Below are 19,077 nucleotides of genomic sequence, written 5' to 3' on the forward strand. Positions count from 1 at the left end.
GTGTCTCCATTAAGTCCCTGTGGCTCATTGAGCCATGTGTTGACAATCACCTGGCTTTTCCACTCCAGTAATAGCCAGTTTAAGGAGCCTGGTGGGCTTCGACTTTGGCCCCTGTAATGAGCATGTGTGGGTGCCAGCATGCCAGCTAACTGCTAAAACTCTTAAATGAGGCTTTAGCGGAGCGTTTGTTTCCAGCCTGTACTATAAAGAATAGACATGGAGGGAGGGGGGCCAGTCAGTACTCACCCTCCAGCTTTTCATTATTGTTGGAGCAACAAACAAGCTAAAAAAGCTCTCTCTCTGTGTGTGTGTGTGTGTGTGTGTGTGTGTGTGTGTGTGTGTGTGTGTGTGTGTGTGTGTGTGTGTGTGTGTGTGTGTGTGTGTGTGTGTGTGTGTGTGTGTGTGTGTGTGTGTGTGTGTGTGTGTGCGTGCGTGCGTGCGTGCGTGCGTGCGTGCGTGCGTGCGTGCGTGCGTGCGTGCGACAAAATAATGGATTGGCAGATTTTTTGGGAAATTATCAGTGCTCTGAAAGAATACAGATTCAAGGTCATCGTCAGTATCAAAGTACCTGCAGGTGTAGGCCTACTGCCGGTACGCATACCGTACTGTACCTGCAGGTGTAGGCCTACTGCCTGTACGCATACCGTACTGTACCTGCAGGTGTAGGCCTACTGCCTGTACGCATACCGTACTGTACCTGCAGGTGTAGGCCTACTGCCTGTACGCATACCGTACTGCCTGTACACATACCGTACTGGTCCCACATTGTCACAACAACATAAGCCAAAACACAAAAGAAACAACAGCAAAAAATAAACCAAAAAAAAATCACACTTTTGTGTGAATGAGGGGCTCTCTTATAATCATAGATCATTATGCATCAAATTCCGTGCTTGGCCAATCAAATCATCACAAAGGTAATTCTGGCCAATCACTTTTGGCGTCTTCACTTTACTGCCCTCCCTTTTATCTTCAATATGTACTTTATTGTTCAGCCAATCAAATCATCGCTATGGGGTGATCAGCCAATCACAAGCCAATGTTTGTGTTCACTCAAACCCGGAAAGCTGGGCATAATTCTTCATTCTTTATTCAGATCCCCATTAGTTTCCACAAAGTGGTCGCTAGTCTTCCTGGTGTCCACACAAAATGTATACAATAAAAACAGATAATTTTTATTTAAATCAGACAAGATCTAGTTATCAGCTAAAACAGTGAAGTCGCTCTGCATGACCAATAGTAACAAATGCAGTGTTTACACAAAAAAAAATACAATATGAATAAGGTACAAAACAGGGACCCATCAATTTATGTTTAAGTAATTTTTTAAACGAAGATCTGCTTCTGGTTTGTCTCAGATTTAAAGGGAGCATATTCCTAAGAGCAAAAGAGGGGCTAGCACCCTTCAAAAATCAATAGTAAAATAAGAAACAAATACAAACAACAACAAAAATAGACACATCACAATAGAATAGAATAGAATACAAGATGCAGCAGCGTTAGCAGCAGACAGTGAATCAAAGCAGAGACCACAGAACTCCCAAACAGGATCAGAAGCCATGGTACAAAAGTGGGACTTAAGGCGAGATTTAAAAGCTTCGACATTGGGGACAAGTTTGATATGGGAGGAGTCTTAAATATAAAAACCCATGAAAGACTCAAATAAAACTATTTTCAAACACAAATTATTCTATAAGTATATAAGAGAGACTGTGTCCAAAGCTGACCTACAGGATGTGATTAAAATGGGTACTGCAGTAGGAATGTTATTGTTGTTATTGTGAGTTTTCATTTTGGCCAGAGATGCTTTGAGGCAGCGGTCTGATGGGAGGAGCTTAAATGACTCACTGTGACAGGTTCTTTAAAGCCTGTTGACAGGAGTTCTCCAGCGAGTTATACCAGCCACCAGGATGGCGCTACACTGCTGTTAATATGTCCTGCCTGACATTAAAACCCTTCAGTGCAAGAAACATGCACTGTTGGGCAATCACATAAAGGCCAGGTGGTGGTCGAAGGTCTTGACTTGTTGCACAACCTGCCCCTCCAGCCTGAGTGGTCCAGATAGAGGGTGTGGGTGTCCTGTGCCTGGCTGGCTGGCTGGCACTCCTGACAACGCGGTTTGTTGGTCTTGGCCTCTCACACCTTTCGATCTAGCATACAACATTGATGCATGCTAGATGTATGACACTTGTTTACTGATGCAAGCTCCCAATGCATTTCCAATGGAAGTCACTAGTCACATGGTTTGACACAACATTTTTGTTGTACTGCTTTCGGCTGTGTTTCGACTGCCCCCCCCCTCCCCCTCATACAACAAAACTGTTGTGTCAAATCATGTGACTCCCATTGGAAATGCATTGCGAGCTTGCATCAGTAAATAAGTCTCATGCATCAGCTATACATCAATCTGTTTTGAAGGTGTGAGTCAGGCCTTACTGATGCTCAGTTCCAGGGAGCTTTCCTTGTGCCAGAGGACATGCTGTGCTGTTTGATGACAAGAACCAAGTCAGAGATGCAAAGCTCACTTCAGTTCAGGCCAGCAGAGAGTCTCTACTGGCCAGAGACCCATTCTCATCTGACTGGTCCTCTGGTACCCTTTTTTACAAAAGGGCATTAACAACACAGTGTCAGTGTAATTATTCTCATGCATCAGGAATGCTATAAGAAGCTTTGGTTAATAGCTAGGAGCGTTTCAGTTCATGGAACAATCAGTTCCTTTCTGACTGTGATTTGAGTTATTAGTTATTTGAGTTATTAGATACTAGTCCATTCAGGGATATATGAATGGAATAATATGACATATCCAATCCCCTAAAATGGAATATATATTATTTTAATGGAAAATAAATCTGTTGCAAATTCTATATTGTCATCCAAACCCTGCATTTTAGAAGATACAATTTATTGTCTTAGCTTAGCCTTGACTGCACATGACTTGAATGCTATGGTGTAATTTACAATTTAGGCATTTAGCAGTCTTAATCCAGAGCGATTTACAGTAAGCAGGAACAATAATGTGCAATGTTGAGTACAGGGCTACAGGCCTACCAAAGTGTGCCTGCATTATTGGTATTGATGGTAATGTATCTGTTGTCATTAGCCTGACTGAGGCAACATTTATGTGGATGGATAACAGAATAATATTTCCCCACAATTGATGCTTTTTTATGGTTTATATAAACAAAGAAAAAAACGGCCCGATCCTCCGTTGACTATCAATTAATCGTTAATATTTAATTATAGTAATCGATTTTCATTTTGGACACTTTAACACATCCCTAGTGTGTAGGTGAGCATGTATGTGTGTACTGTATGATACTATAGTATAGTGAGCGAGCGAGTTTGTGAACCATGTTTGTACAGTACATTTGCTTGCATGTTTTTCAGAAAGAGCCACAGTGAGCGTGACACATGCAGGAACAGTTGTGGCCACAGGCCCTCGTGATTCTCACTGCCTGCCGTGGGGAAAAGGTTACCGTCGGGGATGCATCAGGCACAATGAGCTTTAATACGCTCAGACCTGGAAAGCATCTAAGCTTTTAACCCCTTTAACCAGTATTTTAGACTTTAGCTGTTGAAAATTAGCAGATCTACAAGCTCAAAGTGTGTCACCGAGTGCCACGCTACGAGCCTTTAGATCTGCTATTTTTGAAAATTTGTGAAAATGTGGTGCAAATCTTTGAATATATATTATTTCACAGCAAATGTTTTTAACTCAAATCTTTGCTTCTGTAAGGTAAAATATTTTAGAATGTGGGTCGATCATTTTTGGGGTCCTTGACATGAAATAGTTTGAGCACCACTGATATAGAAACAATTTCAGAAAACTGTCGTGATTTAGATTAGAAGTCATTAGAAGACATTTGTAGAATCCTGTCTCAGGTCTTAATGCGTTAATACGCTCATCAGAAAGGTCAGCCTGATACAGTGCCACGAGGCCCTGTCCAGGAGGATGCCACTAATTACAGGCGTAATGTCTGGAGAGTGACTGGCCCTGTCACACGTGGTAGCTCTAGACTGAGGCAGGGAAGATAATGATCCTGCCCAAATAGGACAACCACCTTAGGGCTGCTTCCTCTCTTGTCTTTTCATTTCTCTCTCTCTCGTTGCTTCTGCTTTGATGAAGGTTAGGGAGGCTTTTGTATTAACGCTGCATCCACATGCAGTTTGCTGTCACTTTCATTTTATTATATAGCCATGCTAAGGTCAAGGACGTAATTCATCATTGTTCCACTAACTGGATTGTTAGTATAAACGTTAATGTTATACTGTAATTTAGGCCTTGCCTTTTTCAGGGTATTATGGAGCATGTGCGTAACTGTGTATATGACGACCCCATATTCTTGTTCAGCTTTATGTGGTCCAAATGGGGTGTCTTGTCATTTTTATCTGCCCATGTGGAGACAGTCATTCTGTGGAGATGGTTCATGGTGGACAGGGAGTGGTCAGCATGTGGAGACAGTATGGTCATTCTGTGGAGATGGTTCATGGTGGACAGGGAGTGGTCAGCCCTTGATGATAGTTTTTCTAAGATATTTTGTATGGCTTTTTTACCTTTATTTGATAGGATACAGTAATGTGATAGGAAAGGGGGAGAGATGGCGGGAAGTCATGCGGCAAAGGCCGTCAGGCTTGGGACTCGAACCCGCGACACGCCGTGTGGGGTGCTAAAACAGTTGTATTCTAGCTAATGCTTCCGTCATACTGTCTGGAGCACGGAAGCTCTGATCTTGAGCAAGTGATAAAGTGGATGCGCTGTGATTGGCCAGTAGTCACTACTGAAGCATGTGTCCCTAGCGATGACATCAGGGAACGACAGCTTTCTACCTCTGGTCCGCCCTGAGGCAGGACTCCAGAGAAGAAGGGAAGATATCATATACGATTTGTTTGTTTGGGGTTTGTGGTGGTGGAACTGACTCTTCTACATCGGTAGAAGCCCGTCTCATGAGATTTAGGGCAACTCCGTCACAATACAATACACCAGAGGTGTATCATGATCAGAGGCAGGACCTGTGGAAGCAGGGGATGGACCTACTGTATATCAACAGGCATACCATGCAAGGGGGTTGCCTGAGGAATAGGAACCCTGGTGCGGTTTATTGTCAAATCCATAATCTTTTCAAGTGACACATAAGAGTAAAACTTATTTTTGTTTGGCTTCCTTCAGACAATGCAGCAGCATAGATAACAACAAACAGCAACAATGGCAAAAAGATAGGATAAAGAAGTATAAAGTGTAAAAAAAAAAAAAAAAAAAAAGAATAAAAAGACTATCATCATATGTACATATGCATATATTTTCCTGTAGAAACAAAGTTAGGTGGATCTTTGTGGACGTCACAGTAGGCTGCTGTAGGGAATAGGGGGGTAGGGAATTTATTTTCCCTGGTGCACTCTGGTTCCTATCAGTTCATTCATTTCACTGATTGTTCGTGGAAAGAAGCTTTTTTTGCAGTCTATTTCCAGTAGCTTTGAGACTCGAAACCATTTTCCGTGCGGCAGCATCTCAAACAGTCTGTGGTTGGGATGGCTTGAATCCTTCATGATTCCGCGAACTTTCTCCACTCCTCACATGTGTTAGAACTTAGAACTGGTACGTGGGTTTTACCGTATCTACCTCTGAGCCCTAAGCTGGCCACTGGAGGGCATTCCCAGAACATACCGAATGTCAATATAATTAGCCTTTAGCCTACCGGTATCTTAAGTATAACTATGTATTAGCACAGATAACTTATTCAAGTACCAAATAACATGGATTTCAATGATTAAGTTAAATAAATGGCAATGTTGCCGTAGCGTCCTGTTCAAGCATCAAGTCATATTCCTCTGTGTCCTCCTCTCGGGTGTTCTCAGAGTTATGAGTCCCCCCCCCCCCCCCCACAGTACTTGCTCACAGGCACGTACCCCATGGTAACCAATCTAATGAACTAACCCTAACGCTGAGAGATCTTAAGTGGCTTGTAGAGAATCTATAATCTCACATGGTCATATGTACAGTACCGCACCACTGAGCTTGACACAGACAACCAAACCTTAACCTTGATGTCAAATCACCAATGAACACCTCCATCGGTACGATATTCCCCAGTAGTAGTCTTTTTAGTTTACTATGTCATCGCTGTCTTCAAAACATTCGCTAATATTCCCTGCTGTATTTTCATCAGGTTCTTTGAAGTCTGTATTTAGCATTTGCTTCCGGTTTGCACTTTTGTTTTCCCTCCAACTTCAATTAGCGAGAAAAGCAAAACAAAAATAAATTTGCCGTTTGTTCTGGATGAGAACAATACGGAAAGGATTGAGCACAGCTCATCCGGCCATGTCTGGGAAAGAAACACACACACACACACACACACACACACACACACACACACACATGCACAGGATTGGACCCCCAGCTGTGAGAGGAATGGAGGTCTGGGTCACAATTCACAAAAGAGGAAGGGGGAAGCTGTAGACATTACTTTAACTTGTAATAATGTGAGGCTGAATGAAAGCCGTGTGAGGGGGTACTGCTGGCTACAGGATGTATGCTCAACATAGTTCACTTCAGAAGGTCATAGGTTGGAGTGGGCAACACTGAGGTAAAGTACAGTATGACACATAATCTCTTCCTGCAACAATGACAGTCAAAGGTCGTGAATGTTCAATCACCCCACTCCCGTTCTCAGCGCCAATATAACCTCACGTCTCTTTAATCACCACTTTTGTAATCTTTGCGTCTTTCTAACAGGCCAATCTCGTACCGTACCCACCAAAGAGATTAATGATTTTTAATCATCCCCAGGCCTAGATCTAACCTATTACACCAACAGTGCGTATACAACCATATGTATTTACAGTAAACCCTGACTCTCCACCTTTATCCACCTGGGTGTGGGGAGTGTGAAGGTTGACTGTACAGCACAGCAAAATCCTTAGTGTTATCCATATATTTATCCATTTGTATACAGTGTCAAAATAAAAAAGCAAGTCTTTTGCACACCTACAAAGGCTACAGGTGCATAGGAGAACCCCAGACAGCAACGTACTAAAAGGCTACAGGTGCGTAGGAGAACCCCAGACAGCAACGTACTAAAAGGCTACAGGTGCGTAGGAGAACCCCAGACAACGTACTAAAAGAAAACAAACACACTCGTCTGAAGTGAGGGGTGCCTTTTTTGCTTTTGTAATTTGTACGTCACGGGGGTCCATAGACTTGGCTGCTAAATGATGAGGTGACAGACAAAAATATGGGATGGGATCTCAGAGTGTACAAATATGTAACCAGAAGGACCCTTACAGGTTATATTTGTATACTCTCAAGAGAGGAAAAAGCTACATGCAGAGAGAGTTCCACAAGGATTCATTCTACATGGTCCTTACTAATACACTGGTCACAGCCCTGTCCCGATACGGCGATACCAATACCGACTGATATGTGGTGCATCCCGATAGGAATTATTAGTATCCATTGTCCATATCTAAAATGTTAAATAAAAAAGCAGTTTATGGCTGTTAATATGAATGATCGTACTACTGACAGGACATTGTAGTGGAGTGCAGCAATACAAAGCTACTGGTGATGTTGGGGCTGTTCAGTCCAGTGTGTTTGAGTGAAGAGGGCTGTACAGCATGTACATATACTGTAGCACTGAATGTGTTTTGTTTGCTGCTGAAAGTTTCCCACTCACTCTCACTCTTAATTAAATCATCAGTTATCACAGATCTTATCTGCTTTCCGTATTGCGACAGATCAAAGCAAATTAAATCAACTCAATGTTCCCCCACTGTCCCTGTTGAAGTACATGATATGAGTGTAATTTTACCCTTCTCTCTGTCTCTGTCTCTCTCTCTCTCTCTCTCTCTCTCTCTCTCTCTCTCTCTCTCTCTCTCTCTCTCTCTCTCTCTCTCTCTCTCTCTCACACTCTCTATCTCACACTCTCTTTCTGTCTCGAGTCTCTCTCTATCACTGCCCCCATCTCTCCCTCTTTCTCCATGGGTCCCTAAAAAGCGAGTGGATAGGTCTTTTGTGCAGAGACACTTCCTGTCGCTTGATGCTGTGTTTGCTTTTCTGAGCCGGCTCCCAGAGAGCTGCTGTTGTCCACTGCTGTTTTAGCATTCATGTCTCTCTCTCTCTCCGTCTCTCCCTTTTCCCTCTTTTCCCTTTCCCTCTCCCTTCTCCTAACTCCTCTCCTCTTCTCCTCTTCTACCCTCACCTAACCGAGCAGCTGTGGATGGGACGCACGCACGCACGTCGCACGCACGCACGCACAAACACCCCTCTGTTACCCTTTAATCATTTGTCATTGTCCATGTCAGTCTGACATGTCTAGAGTCCAACTGTGTGTGTGTGTGTGTGTGTGTGTGTGTGTGTGTGTGTGTGTGTGTGTGTGTGTGTGTGTGTGTGTGTGTGTGTGTGTGTTCGTGCATGCGCGTGCATGCGTGTGCGTCATTCTGCACATGCATCCAGCCCCATCCCAGGGCTGCTGCTGAGCCAGCTATAGAGCGGAGGGGGGGGGGGGAGTTATGAAAAGAATGTGGTCTGACATGACTGCTCACTGCACAGGTCTGCCTTGCAGTCATAACAAATAGCGCAGCTTGCCACAGCCTGCACTGCCTCGAATGCCTGCTTTATACCGTACTTTGTTGCACTTGTGTTGGTGTCGCGCACAGCCACATCTACAAATGTATGTATAAAGTAGGTATGTACAATATGCAGTATATCTAGTATATGCAGCTGTATGAGCTTGATAAACTTCAGTCGTGTGAGACTGCCTGGTGTCTTCTTCCTGTTGCTTGCCTGCAACAGAGAAGTCATTCAATTGAATCATCACTCACCACCGTAAGGACAACTTTTAGGTCTTAATTCACGACAATGTCCGCTGTGGCATCGTCGAGATGAAGTAGCTTCTCCTTCAGTCTGTCATCACTACAGTGACATACGTGACTTGGTGTCATCGAAGGCTTGGTGGGTGCTTGACACTGATTATGTACACACACACACACACACACACACACACACACACACACACACACACACACACACACAGACACACACACACACACACACACACACACACACACACACACACACACACACACACACACAGGACGTGCAGTGATGCATGATCTATCTATAATCTACTCTTGTGGTAGAAAGAGGACAAACTGAGAGAGGGATGTGGCACTCTGCAGTAATACATCTTGAAAGCCTCCAATCATTCCAGCATGATCAAGCTGTCATATTGATTTACTCGTTGCCATGGACACGATGAGACATGTAACGCAATTATGTGTGTGTGTGTGTGTGTGTGTGTGTGTGTGTGTGTGTGTGTGTGTGTGTGTGTGTGTGTGTGTGTGTGTGTGTGTGTGTGTGTGTGTGTACATTCTAGGCGGGCAACAAGTTAACAGAAGGCCATCGATCGGCATGCATACTTTCTCAATAGGCCTTAGAGGTCTATTTGCTGAATAATTTATTTGATTTTAAAACATGTTTTAAATATTTCATGAATCATCAAGCCATTGCTTGCTTGTTTAGCTCACAGAAAGACGTTATGGTGGCCAGTAGCCGTTTGAAATAAATAAGTGACGTAGAGTAGTTTTTCCCATTGAAAGTAAAGAAACAAGCCACAGAATAACACAAGGTTAGGTTTTCCTGAAACTGAATGGCGGACAACAATATTGGAAAGGTGATTATTAGGAAAGCCAGACAATATTGTTGGCTGCTAGGATCGAGCAACACAGAAAAAGTGAAACCAAGAGTCACTTGTCCAACGGACAAGTACCTTTTAATGTTCATGTCCGGAAAGATGTATTAGGTAAAAATTACAAATTTACAAATGCATACGCATACATACCGCATGTGTATGACTGCAAATAGCATGCAATCTTTTCTACTTGTAGAAAACTGTACAGCTAGTACAGCTAGTAACTGTATAGCTATCACTCTTTTCTGCCCTATTATCTCTCTCTCTTTGCCTATCCCTTATGTGTGTAATTCTCTCCACAGAATATTGATGTGACCAACTTCAGCAGCAGCTGGAGCGATGGCCTGGCATTCTGTGCTCTGCTCCACACCTACTTACCTGCTCACATTCCCTACCAGGAACTCATCAGTCAAGACAAGGTAACAAATTAAACTCAGTTTCTTGTTTTTATTCATTTGTCATGCATAACAGGCAGCAGAGCTGATGGTTCAACTCCACACAGTCACTGCATGCACACCCACACACATCCTCTTTCCATATTATGCAAATGCTTAATATGGAAAGAGGATGTGTGTAATTTCTTTTAACCACGTAAAGTACTCAGCTAGCCTGTCTGTACCCACAGACAGACAGATTTTGAGTTCAGCCATGTTTCATACACACTTTCTCACGCTTTCTGGCAGTGTCATAGCTACGCATCCCCTTGTGGTGGGACATCTCCCTTGTGGTGTCATGGGTCACTGTGGAATTATAGAGCACATAATATTGTAAGTCAGACACACATATTACACTGAGGTCAAGACAACACTTTTTCATTACTGTTTATTTAACCCCCCCAAACTATGCATGAAATATGAGGTCATGTTAATAATAAATTGAAGATACTGTATGGTCCTAGCTAGCCACACACGTAGACTGACAGTATTGTGTTACACCCTGGTTCAACAAGTTTAATAGTTTTCATCTGTGAAGTTGTATTGTGTAATAACAATACCTTCTTCTGGTGCAGGGTAAGGACAAGTTAGACGCATTGTGAAAGAACTATTAAAATGTTAGAGGAACCTCACATTTAACTTTCTTCTTTCATGCATTAGAAGGGAAAGTGAACTTTATGGCTGGTATATTATCGTCTCATTAGTCACTGTGGTGCAGAGTCCCAAATAGTGTGTTTTGGTTCGCAATAAAATGTGTCTACAAACACAGTGTAGCGTCTCAGGGTGTGTCATTGGATAATAAGGACTTTACAGAATGCCTCATGACATTAAAGTGACACACTCTAACATGTATTGTTTATTGTTGTGTTATTGCATGTGTTATATTATTCCATGACTCTGTGGCTCATGAGATGTGAAGGTTTGTCGTTCAAGAACACTGTTAAGAACACTTTCTGTGGCTCAAGAGGTGTGTCATGGGTTTTATAAACCGAAGGTTTATGATTCAAAACTCCTAAAGAACATTTTCACTCTGCATCCATTATTGTATTGTATATTTGTCTGTCGTTAAATGTTTCGATGAATTGAGTATAAAGGACCGCAGTGGAAACAAGCTATAGTGTTTTCTTGGGTCTAAATCCTCTTAACCTTGTATTGAACTGTACTCTCCAGTGCTTGTCTTTGCAGACTGTTAATAAAGTATTCAATCAATCAATCAATCAATCAATCAATCATTCTCAGTAGAAATGGACAAAACCATTGCTACTACAGACTTGAGGTGCTCGAGGTAGTCGAGGACTTCAAATATCTTGCTGCCTGGACAGAACAGGATCTGAAGGTCTGGAGGGCCCTGCATGGGATGACATGGACGCTCAAAATACAGGCCCTGGATGGCGTCTAGCCGTCTACACAAGAATGCTACAAATGGCACTTGGTGTCACATAGGCAGACCACATCAGAAACTTGGGCCTGGGGCCTCCAACGGTTCACAGACAAGGTCAGGGAGAGAAGGATGAGGCTGGCAGGGCACTGCGTCAGCCGTCAGGCACCTAGACCTGGTGGCAAGCAATCTGTACACCCAAGGCACAGCTAGGAAAGGAAAGACTACGTAGACACTTTGGCGCAACAGTGGCGGTAACAACACGACAGGAGTCCCCAGTTTGTGTTGGCTAGTCTGCACGCTCGCCCATTTATCCCATATAAAAATACAATAAATAAATACACATATTCTTGAATATACAAAACCTGTTCAAGGTAGTAAAACACATTCTACTTTCATTTTGCTTTGAAATGTTAAGGTGAACTAGGTGGATACAGAGGAGAATCTATAGAAAGATGTGATATCTGGGATTCTATAATTCTATACAATATTTCATGTTCTTGAACAAATGTACTGTTTATTCAGGGGGAGCATACTTTGGTCCGACTCGGGATAGGGTTGGGGGTTACTGGTTAGGTTTAGGTGTGCTGCCCCGTGCTCGCGGTTATGGTTATAGGGTGAGGGTTTGGGGTAGGTAGACGATCGGACCAAAGTATAGTAACCTTTATTCAGTAGGTCTGACTACTAGCTGGCTGGCTTAATTATGCAAGTCAGTTCGTTTCCAAGGTCTGTCTTTGTTCTACTGATATTCAAGGCCCACCTGGGGACAGGAGGGTGGTGGTTTGTTTACGGTTTGCTGTCTGTTCCTGAGGCAATTTGGGTGACAAAATAATTTGTGTTGATAGCTGGGAGCAAATGGTTGATACCACAAAGGCCAGGCTTACATTTTTCTTTCAAATCCTCCAAACGCCATCAAAAGATGGCGTTTCCCTACAGTAGTAGTAGAGCCTGAGACCAGTGCAACATAATATCTATCTTACTGTTGACGGACCTATCATAATGAATATGTAAATACAGCCGTAAACAGGATCAGGCAGAGAAATGGACAAACAACACAGTTCCTATCTCCCGTGTAACATTACGCTGATGACAGAGACATTGTGGAGCCTATCTCTGTTAATAATTCAGCAGGACCATGTTGGCATAAATAACTCTTTGAGTCTCTTCAATCCTCTAATATGAACCATTCTATTTCCATTTCCCTTACCACTGCTTCTGTGTAAAGCATGAAATAGCAGGGCTAAAGGAGACAGTTTAATTGTAAGCATTGGCAATGTTCCCTCAAGTAAAGCCATAGAGCCATGATTAAATTAATGAGCATTCATACATTAATGTGTCACTGACATTTTGTTGAAATTCAATAAGGTATTAGAGAGCGCTGACCCAAAACCAAATGATAAAATGCTACATTTTGAGTAAATACAATGTGACAGAATAAAAACATGACAAGACGCCACCAACGTCTCCTCAGCACACTGTTAATTGTTTTCTCTACAGGGACGGAATCTGACCCTGGCTTTCCAGGCTGCTGAGAGCATTGGCATCAAACCCTCTCTGGTGAGACAATACAATACATACATACGCACGCACGCACGCACGCACGCACGCACGCACGCACGCACGCGCACACACACACACACACACACACACACACACACACACACACACACACACACACACACACACACACACACACACACACACACACACACACACCCACACACACACACACACACACACACACACACACACACATAATATTTTGCAGAAACTTTGGTTTCACCGAAAGAACTAAACATACAAGGTCACAACGTGTTGCATTTACTACATACAAAATTGGATGTGTTGGAGTCTTTTTAGTAAGCTGTTTCCAGCTCTGTATTTATCGTGAACAACATTGCTTTCATCCAAAGGAAGGTTGGGGCATCTTGTTTTACTTGTTTCATAGAGAAGTGCGTTGTGTGGCTTATGGTACGTATTACTGTAACTGTCTTCGACTCTACAGCCTCTGGAAGTTAATGGCAAACTATGTACTACATTTGTGACTTCTTGCCTCTGCTGTTTTGAGGTGTTTTATGATAAGTGACCGCATGAGGATTTTTACAGTGTTGCTCTGCAGGAGGTGATCGAGTCGTCTATAAGTGGGTTATGTTATGTTAGTGTTTCTCACCGGGCCGGTATACAACTCCACAGATTGCATCATAGAACATTGGGGTGCGCTGGAAGCCGTATTTCTGAAAGGGGGCACTGAGGTGAAGTTCTGTTGGGGAAGGTCTTGTGCACGCTTAGGCAAATGGAGGTACCCATATGCAAATTTGTTTTGAACAAGATTAGTCATAGATATGTCATACTGTAGATAATTAACGTCATAGACTGACCACATGCAGTCCAAGATCCACATGGGAGCCATGTTATTAGCTTTATGTGGTCATTGGGGAGACTCATTTTCTCAGGCTCCCTTATCCTGTGGTGTCCTTCAGGGCTCAATTCTGGGTCCATTACTGTTTTCAATTTACATGCTTCTCTAGAGGTCACATACCATCCTGGAGGCCAATCTTTCCGGTGATAAGATGGCCACCAACGTAATCAAAAAAGTCAATCAAAGAACAAGATTCCTCTACAGGATCTCCTCACTGGTCGACAAAAACACCTTGAAGACCTTAACAGGAGCCCTCGTACAAGGTTTCTTTGACTATGCATCCACCTCCTGGTACCACAGCACCTCAAAGGCCCTTAAAACAAGGCTCCAGACCTCCCAAAACAAACTGGTCAGGCTCCTACTTGGCCTCACCCCCCGAACCCACCTCACCCCTGCCCACTTTGACAGGCTGGGATGGCTTAGGGTCGACGACAGAGTACAGCATCTTGCAATGGGTCTGGTCCACAAGATTCGATACACCACCAAGATACCCATGTACCTGTCTAAATACTTCCTTAATGTAAACGAAGTCCACACCCACAACACCAGAGGGAGTGCAACAAACCATGTACAACCCAGATTCGGCACAAACAAGGGGCTAAATTATTTTCGCTCCTATGCGACCAAAATGTGGAACGCCCTACCAACAGTCATTAAGACATGTGAATCCCTTGGCTCCTTCAAAACTGCTCTCAAAGGGCACCTACGGATGGCTGCAATTCGAAACTGGCCTCTGTAAAAGCTGAATTTTTATCTGGATTGTACTATGTTTTTGTATGGACGTGGTGTCGGGTGCCTGCACATATGCACACATGGCATCAACGCATGGTGTTGTGTGCAGGCGCCCTACACTCTGTCTTTGTACTATGGATTGTACTATGTTTTTGTATGGACGTGGTGTTGGGTGCCTGCACATATGCACACATGGCATCAACGCATGGTGTTGTGTGCAGGCGCCCTACACTCTGTCATTCGTTTTCTTTTATCCCCCTGTTCCCCCTCACTGTATATATATTTTTTTCCCTTTTCGCTTCCTATATGATGAATTCCTGTTCTGTTCTTTAACTACATAGAAGTGTCTATTTGTTTGTCTCTAAATGTTTTGATGAATTGAACAATGTGGACCCTGTTGTAAACAAGTGTAAGGCTTAATTGGGTCGTCCACTCACAGTTAACAGTCTTTGTATTGAGTTTGTGCTTGAAATGTACTGTAATTCTGCAAACTGTTAATAAAGATTTCAATCAATCAATCAAAAACCACAACATGCATTGTTATGCAGATGACACACAGTTATACATCCCACTCAAGCCCAGTGACCCAGATCCTAGATCCTAGAACTTTACACACTTAACGATGCAATCAATGTTAAGATCTCATCCTGCCATCTGTGTGTGATGTTTGACTCCGACTTGTCCTTTTTTGGGAAAGTAACTAAAGTTGTACAATGTTGTACAGAAACTATAATGTTTCTTCCAACTACAAAACATTGCTAAAATTAAGTCATTCTTATCCTTTACAAACCTTGAAAAAATTATTAATGCTTTCATCTCATCACGCCTAAATTACTGCAACTCTGTATACTCTGGGCTCAGTAAAATCTCCTGTCTTCAAATGGTGCAAACTTCTGCAGCAAGGTTGTTAGCAAAGAGACATGACCATATTACACCAATCCTAGCTTCCCTTCAGTAACTGCCGGTGAGTTTCAGGGTTGATGACCTTTAAAGCCGTTGCAAGGCCTGTCTCCCAACAGTCTTTGATATGCTGGAACCGTATACGTCGTAATTACAGTATATCCTCAGGTAGAGCTCTCTGGGTAGTTTCCCAGACTCCCCTTGCCACCATGGGTGATTTTGCAGCCTGGGCTCTGGAATGCCCTGCCTGAGGATTCAAGGTTAGCTAAGTCAGTGTTATCTTTTAAATTGCTTCTGAAAACTAAGGCCTTTCCTTAGATTTTTATTACCTTTGCTTTTTTGTTGTCTCAAATATATATTAGTTTTCTTACCTGTGAATAATTTATTATTATTATTATCATTAGACCCTTCATCTAAAATATTTATGTGAGATGTTCAGAAATTCAAGAGTCAAAGAAAACATTATCATCTCTAAATAGTAAAGTGCCGGAGGTGCAGAGGCAAATGATTTAATTGGGTTTAAAGAAACCACGGTTCACTTCTGCTTCTCTTATCAAGTCTCAGTTGGATTCTTGAGGTTACATTGGGACGTCAGGGTTTAATATGGCAAAATGTTTCCCATGACCTTAAGATTTTCATAAAAACTAAATAGCTGTGTCTCTTGACAGCGGATGGAAGTACATGTCTGTGTGGGTGCCAGTCAGGGTAGCCTTTATCTGGCTGTCCTGGTGAAACAGGGTCAGGTTTACAGCACACATACACACACAGGCCTGTTGAAAGCACAACAGAGCAGAGTATTTGACAGCAGACATGAGGACTGTGACTGTCCTGCTCCATTACTGATGTATGTCAGCCCATTGGGACATCAGGTCTACATAGTAAAATCCTTAGTATCCATTTACACATGTATAAATGTAATCAAATGGTCCATTTGGTTACATTGTAAACACATTTTAAATGTGATCTCAGAGTTAGAAATGGATTTGACTGTATACAGAAGGTAGTGGCTGTCTGCTCTGCTTTTTGAGTTGTCACTGTTTGTTATGATTGGCTCTGCCGTAATGTTAGGCTACATGAAAGCTTTGCATCAGTGCCTTTGAACAAGAGAAGACTAAATACACATTGGCAGAACATCGCGCCAGTGCAGTCTACACCGAAATATCTGACATGTTAATCTATCTCTGACAGTAAAATAAACACAATGGATGATTTTTTTTAAATAGATAGCCAGCAGCTTATATTTCTATGTGTTGTGGATGACGTGTGCACATTTTCACCATAATGCTGCTGAGGGTAGAATAAATTCTCTCTCTGCCCACACAGGACATGCAGGAACTGATGCAGACGGACCGCCCTGATTGGCAGAGCGTCATGCAGTATGTCGCGCAGATCTACAAGTACTTTGAGACCTGACCCAGGCTGGAAGAGGGCACTAGGAGGACAATGAAGATTGGAGGCACTGCAGCACTTTCTGCCCGGTCCAATTAACCAAGTACGCCGTTCTCTTGATGCCTCATAGTAAAATCCTCAGTGTTCATTTAACTGTGTGTACTAACAACTGACCTAAATGATTCAATGTAGGATTTTTTTTTCACTCCGAGTAAAATTGATACTGAGGATTTTACTGTGTACCTTTACCCTTTCAGACTTTCTGCCCCCCCCCCCCCAGCCCTTCCTGCATACTACACAACACTCTACAAGTTACCAAGGATCCTTCTGTTCTTTAGAAATGAAATCTCGCTTGGTGTTTCAATTTTCTCAAGTTCCTTTACAAGACTTTGGAGTTGACATTGAGGTCCCAAATTCGCTGAGGCTACAGCGAGGACTGGGGGAGCAAATTGGCTCCTTTCTGACCTATATCAGTGACTCTAGGGAGTGTCTGATTCACTGATAATACATATTTGCAGAAGAACAAGCCTTGTGGACACACATTGCAGAGTTCAAAAAAATACTTGATGATATTTATTTTAAAGGAGTGTGACACAGGGACCAACTGTTGGTTGAGTTTTAACCCCAAACTACTTCACTTGTAAAGCATTCTTGGTTGGCATTTACTTCACATGGAGAAATAAAAAACTCAGTCTAATTTAGTTACAAAGCAAACTTGGCACTGATGATCAACTATAGTCACTCAGCTATTGATTCAATAGCAATGGAATTAGTCTTTTTGGCAATCTTAGTTTTACATGTCGATGGTCACAAAGCACCAGTGGCTGGTGACTCATTCTATAAACAAACTGCTGTGAATATGTTGGTCCACTTAATTTTATTCTCTAGTTTGATTACAGTTACAGTTGTACATAAACAAATATACTGGTAATCCATCTGACCAACTGTCATTTGCTTTTGGAAACTAAATCTGCCCATTATTATTGCAGTGTCAGTAACTCTCTGTGACTTGTCTATTTTGCATACTTAATATACCGTATGTGCCAATTGTTCAGCCAAAACACAGTTGTCATAAGATTATCTATGCATGATGGCCAACTGACTGGGCATGCAATGTGCACTTTGTGCAGTCTCCATTCATTGCGCATGATTCGTGAATGGCATGCAATAATTTTCCCATTTCTGGTGCACACGTTGTTTGCACACATTGAAACCTTGGATGAATTTGCGCCTTAGTTTTAGAACGGTAAAAAAGCTGGGATTTTCTTTGAACTGCAGCTCTGATAGTATTTTCAGAATAACTGCTTTGCGTTTTAACTGAGGCCTTTATATGTTGAATTTTGATTATCTGTACCATGGTTTGTCCAAAATTTGAAATCTGAGAAACTCTTGCTGCCATATGTGATATTACACTAAGAAGATCTAACACTATTGAACTTGCAGAATAGTTTTCTAGAAATATATTTTATGAAAAGGAATGATTTTAGATAGCCTTGCTGTTTCTGTTTTAAACACTAATTACTTATTCAATCAAACCATTGTATCTTGTTTGTGTGTTTTTGTCCTCCCAAGAAATGTTGTGATTTTCCAACAGATTTCTCTCATCTCTATCTATGGTACTCCAAATGGTTTGTAATTCATACAAGAACCTGCTGTATTAAATAATAATGCTGATTGAAATGAATTATAATTTACATGTAAGAGCTGAGGCATTACATTGTTGGTGGTCATGATTTACATTTATATTTGAAGATGCCCTCATGTTTTGTCACAGAGAGATTAAAGTGTTATTTATTTATTTACGTGTCCTACAAAGTGACAATTAGGACAGAAATGTATGCAGTTTTGTATTTACAGATGTCATCTTTGGAGCCTCTTGGAAGAATATTGATTAATAAAGAATTGTTAAGTTTTTATCCTTTTTATTTCTCAGTAGCACTTAATTACAAATTCTTAATTACAAATAATCCAAGGTTCAATTGATCATTGTTTACAGTGAAAAGATATCTTGAATGTTTGTTTTTTTAGACTATCACCTATGCAACTGTAACATCATGTTATGGAGTCAGCGGTGTTGAGAATGCTCTGGTTACAAAGTTTAATTGGTTTTCCACCATGCCCATTAAAGATCTGTGCCAG

The 19,077-nt window shown here is 42.1% G+C and overlaps 1 protein-coding gene across 11 annotated transcripts in view; it reads left to right on the forward strand.

The window, feature by feature from the left end:
* specc1 (sperm antigen with calponin homology and coiled-coil domains 1) overlaps positions 1 to 18,815 on the forward strand; it is an 80,430-nt gene extending 61,615 nt beyond the window's left edge. For 10 of the 11 annotated variants that reach the window (XM_080780975.1, XM_080780985.1, XM_080780984.1 and 7 more), the window contains 4 exons: positions 9,989 to 10,105; positions 12,996 to 13,055; positions 16,873 to 17,041; positions 17,196 to 18,815. In XM_080780975.1, the coding sequence (XP_080637101.1) occupies positions 9,989 to 10,105; positions 12,996 to 13,055; positions 16,873 to 16,962 (267 nt within the window). In that variant the 3' untranslated portion in view covers positions 16,963 to 17,041; positions 17,196 to 18,815. Of the gene's footprint in view, positions 1 to 9,988; positions 10,106 to 12,995; positions 13,056 to 16,872; positions 17,121 to 17,195 lie in introns of those variants that run through there. The other variant, XM_080780980.1, reaches the window with a different exon arrangement.
* The last annotated feature ends 262 nt before the right edge of the window (positions 18,816 to 19,077 follow it).

Source organism: Protomyctophum bolini (assembly GCF_963924005.1).
Source record: "Protomyctophum bolini genome assembly, chromosome: 13".
Taxonomy (NCBI): domain Eukaryota; kingdom Metazoa; phylum Chordata; class Actinopteri; order Myctophiformes; family Myctophidae; genus Protomyctophum; species Protomyctophum bolini.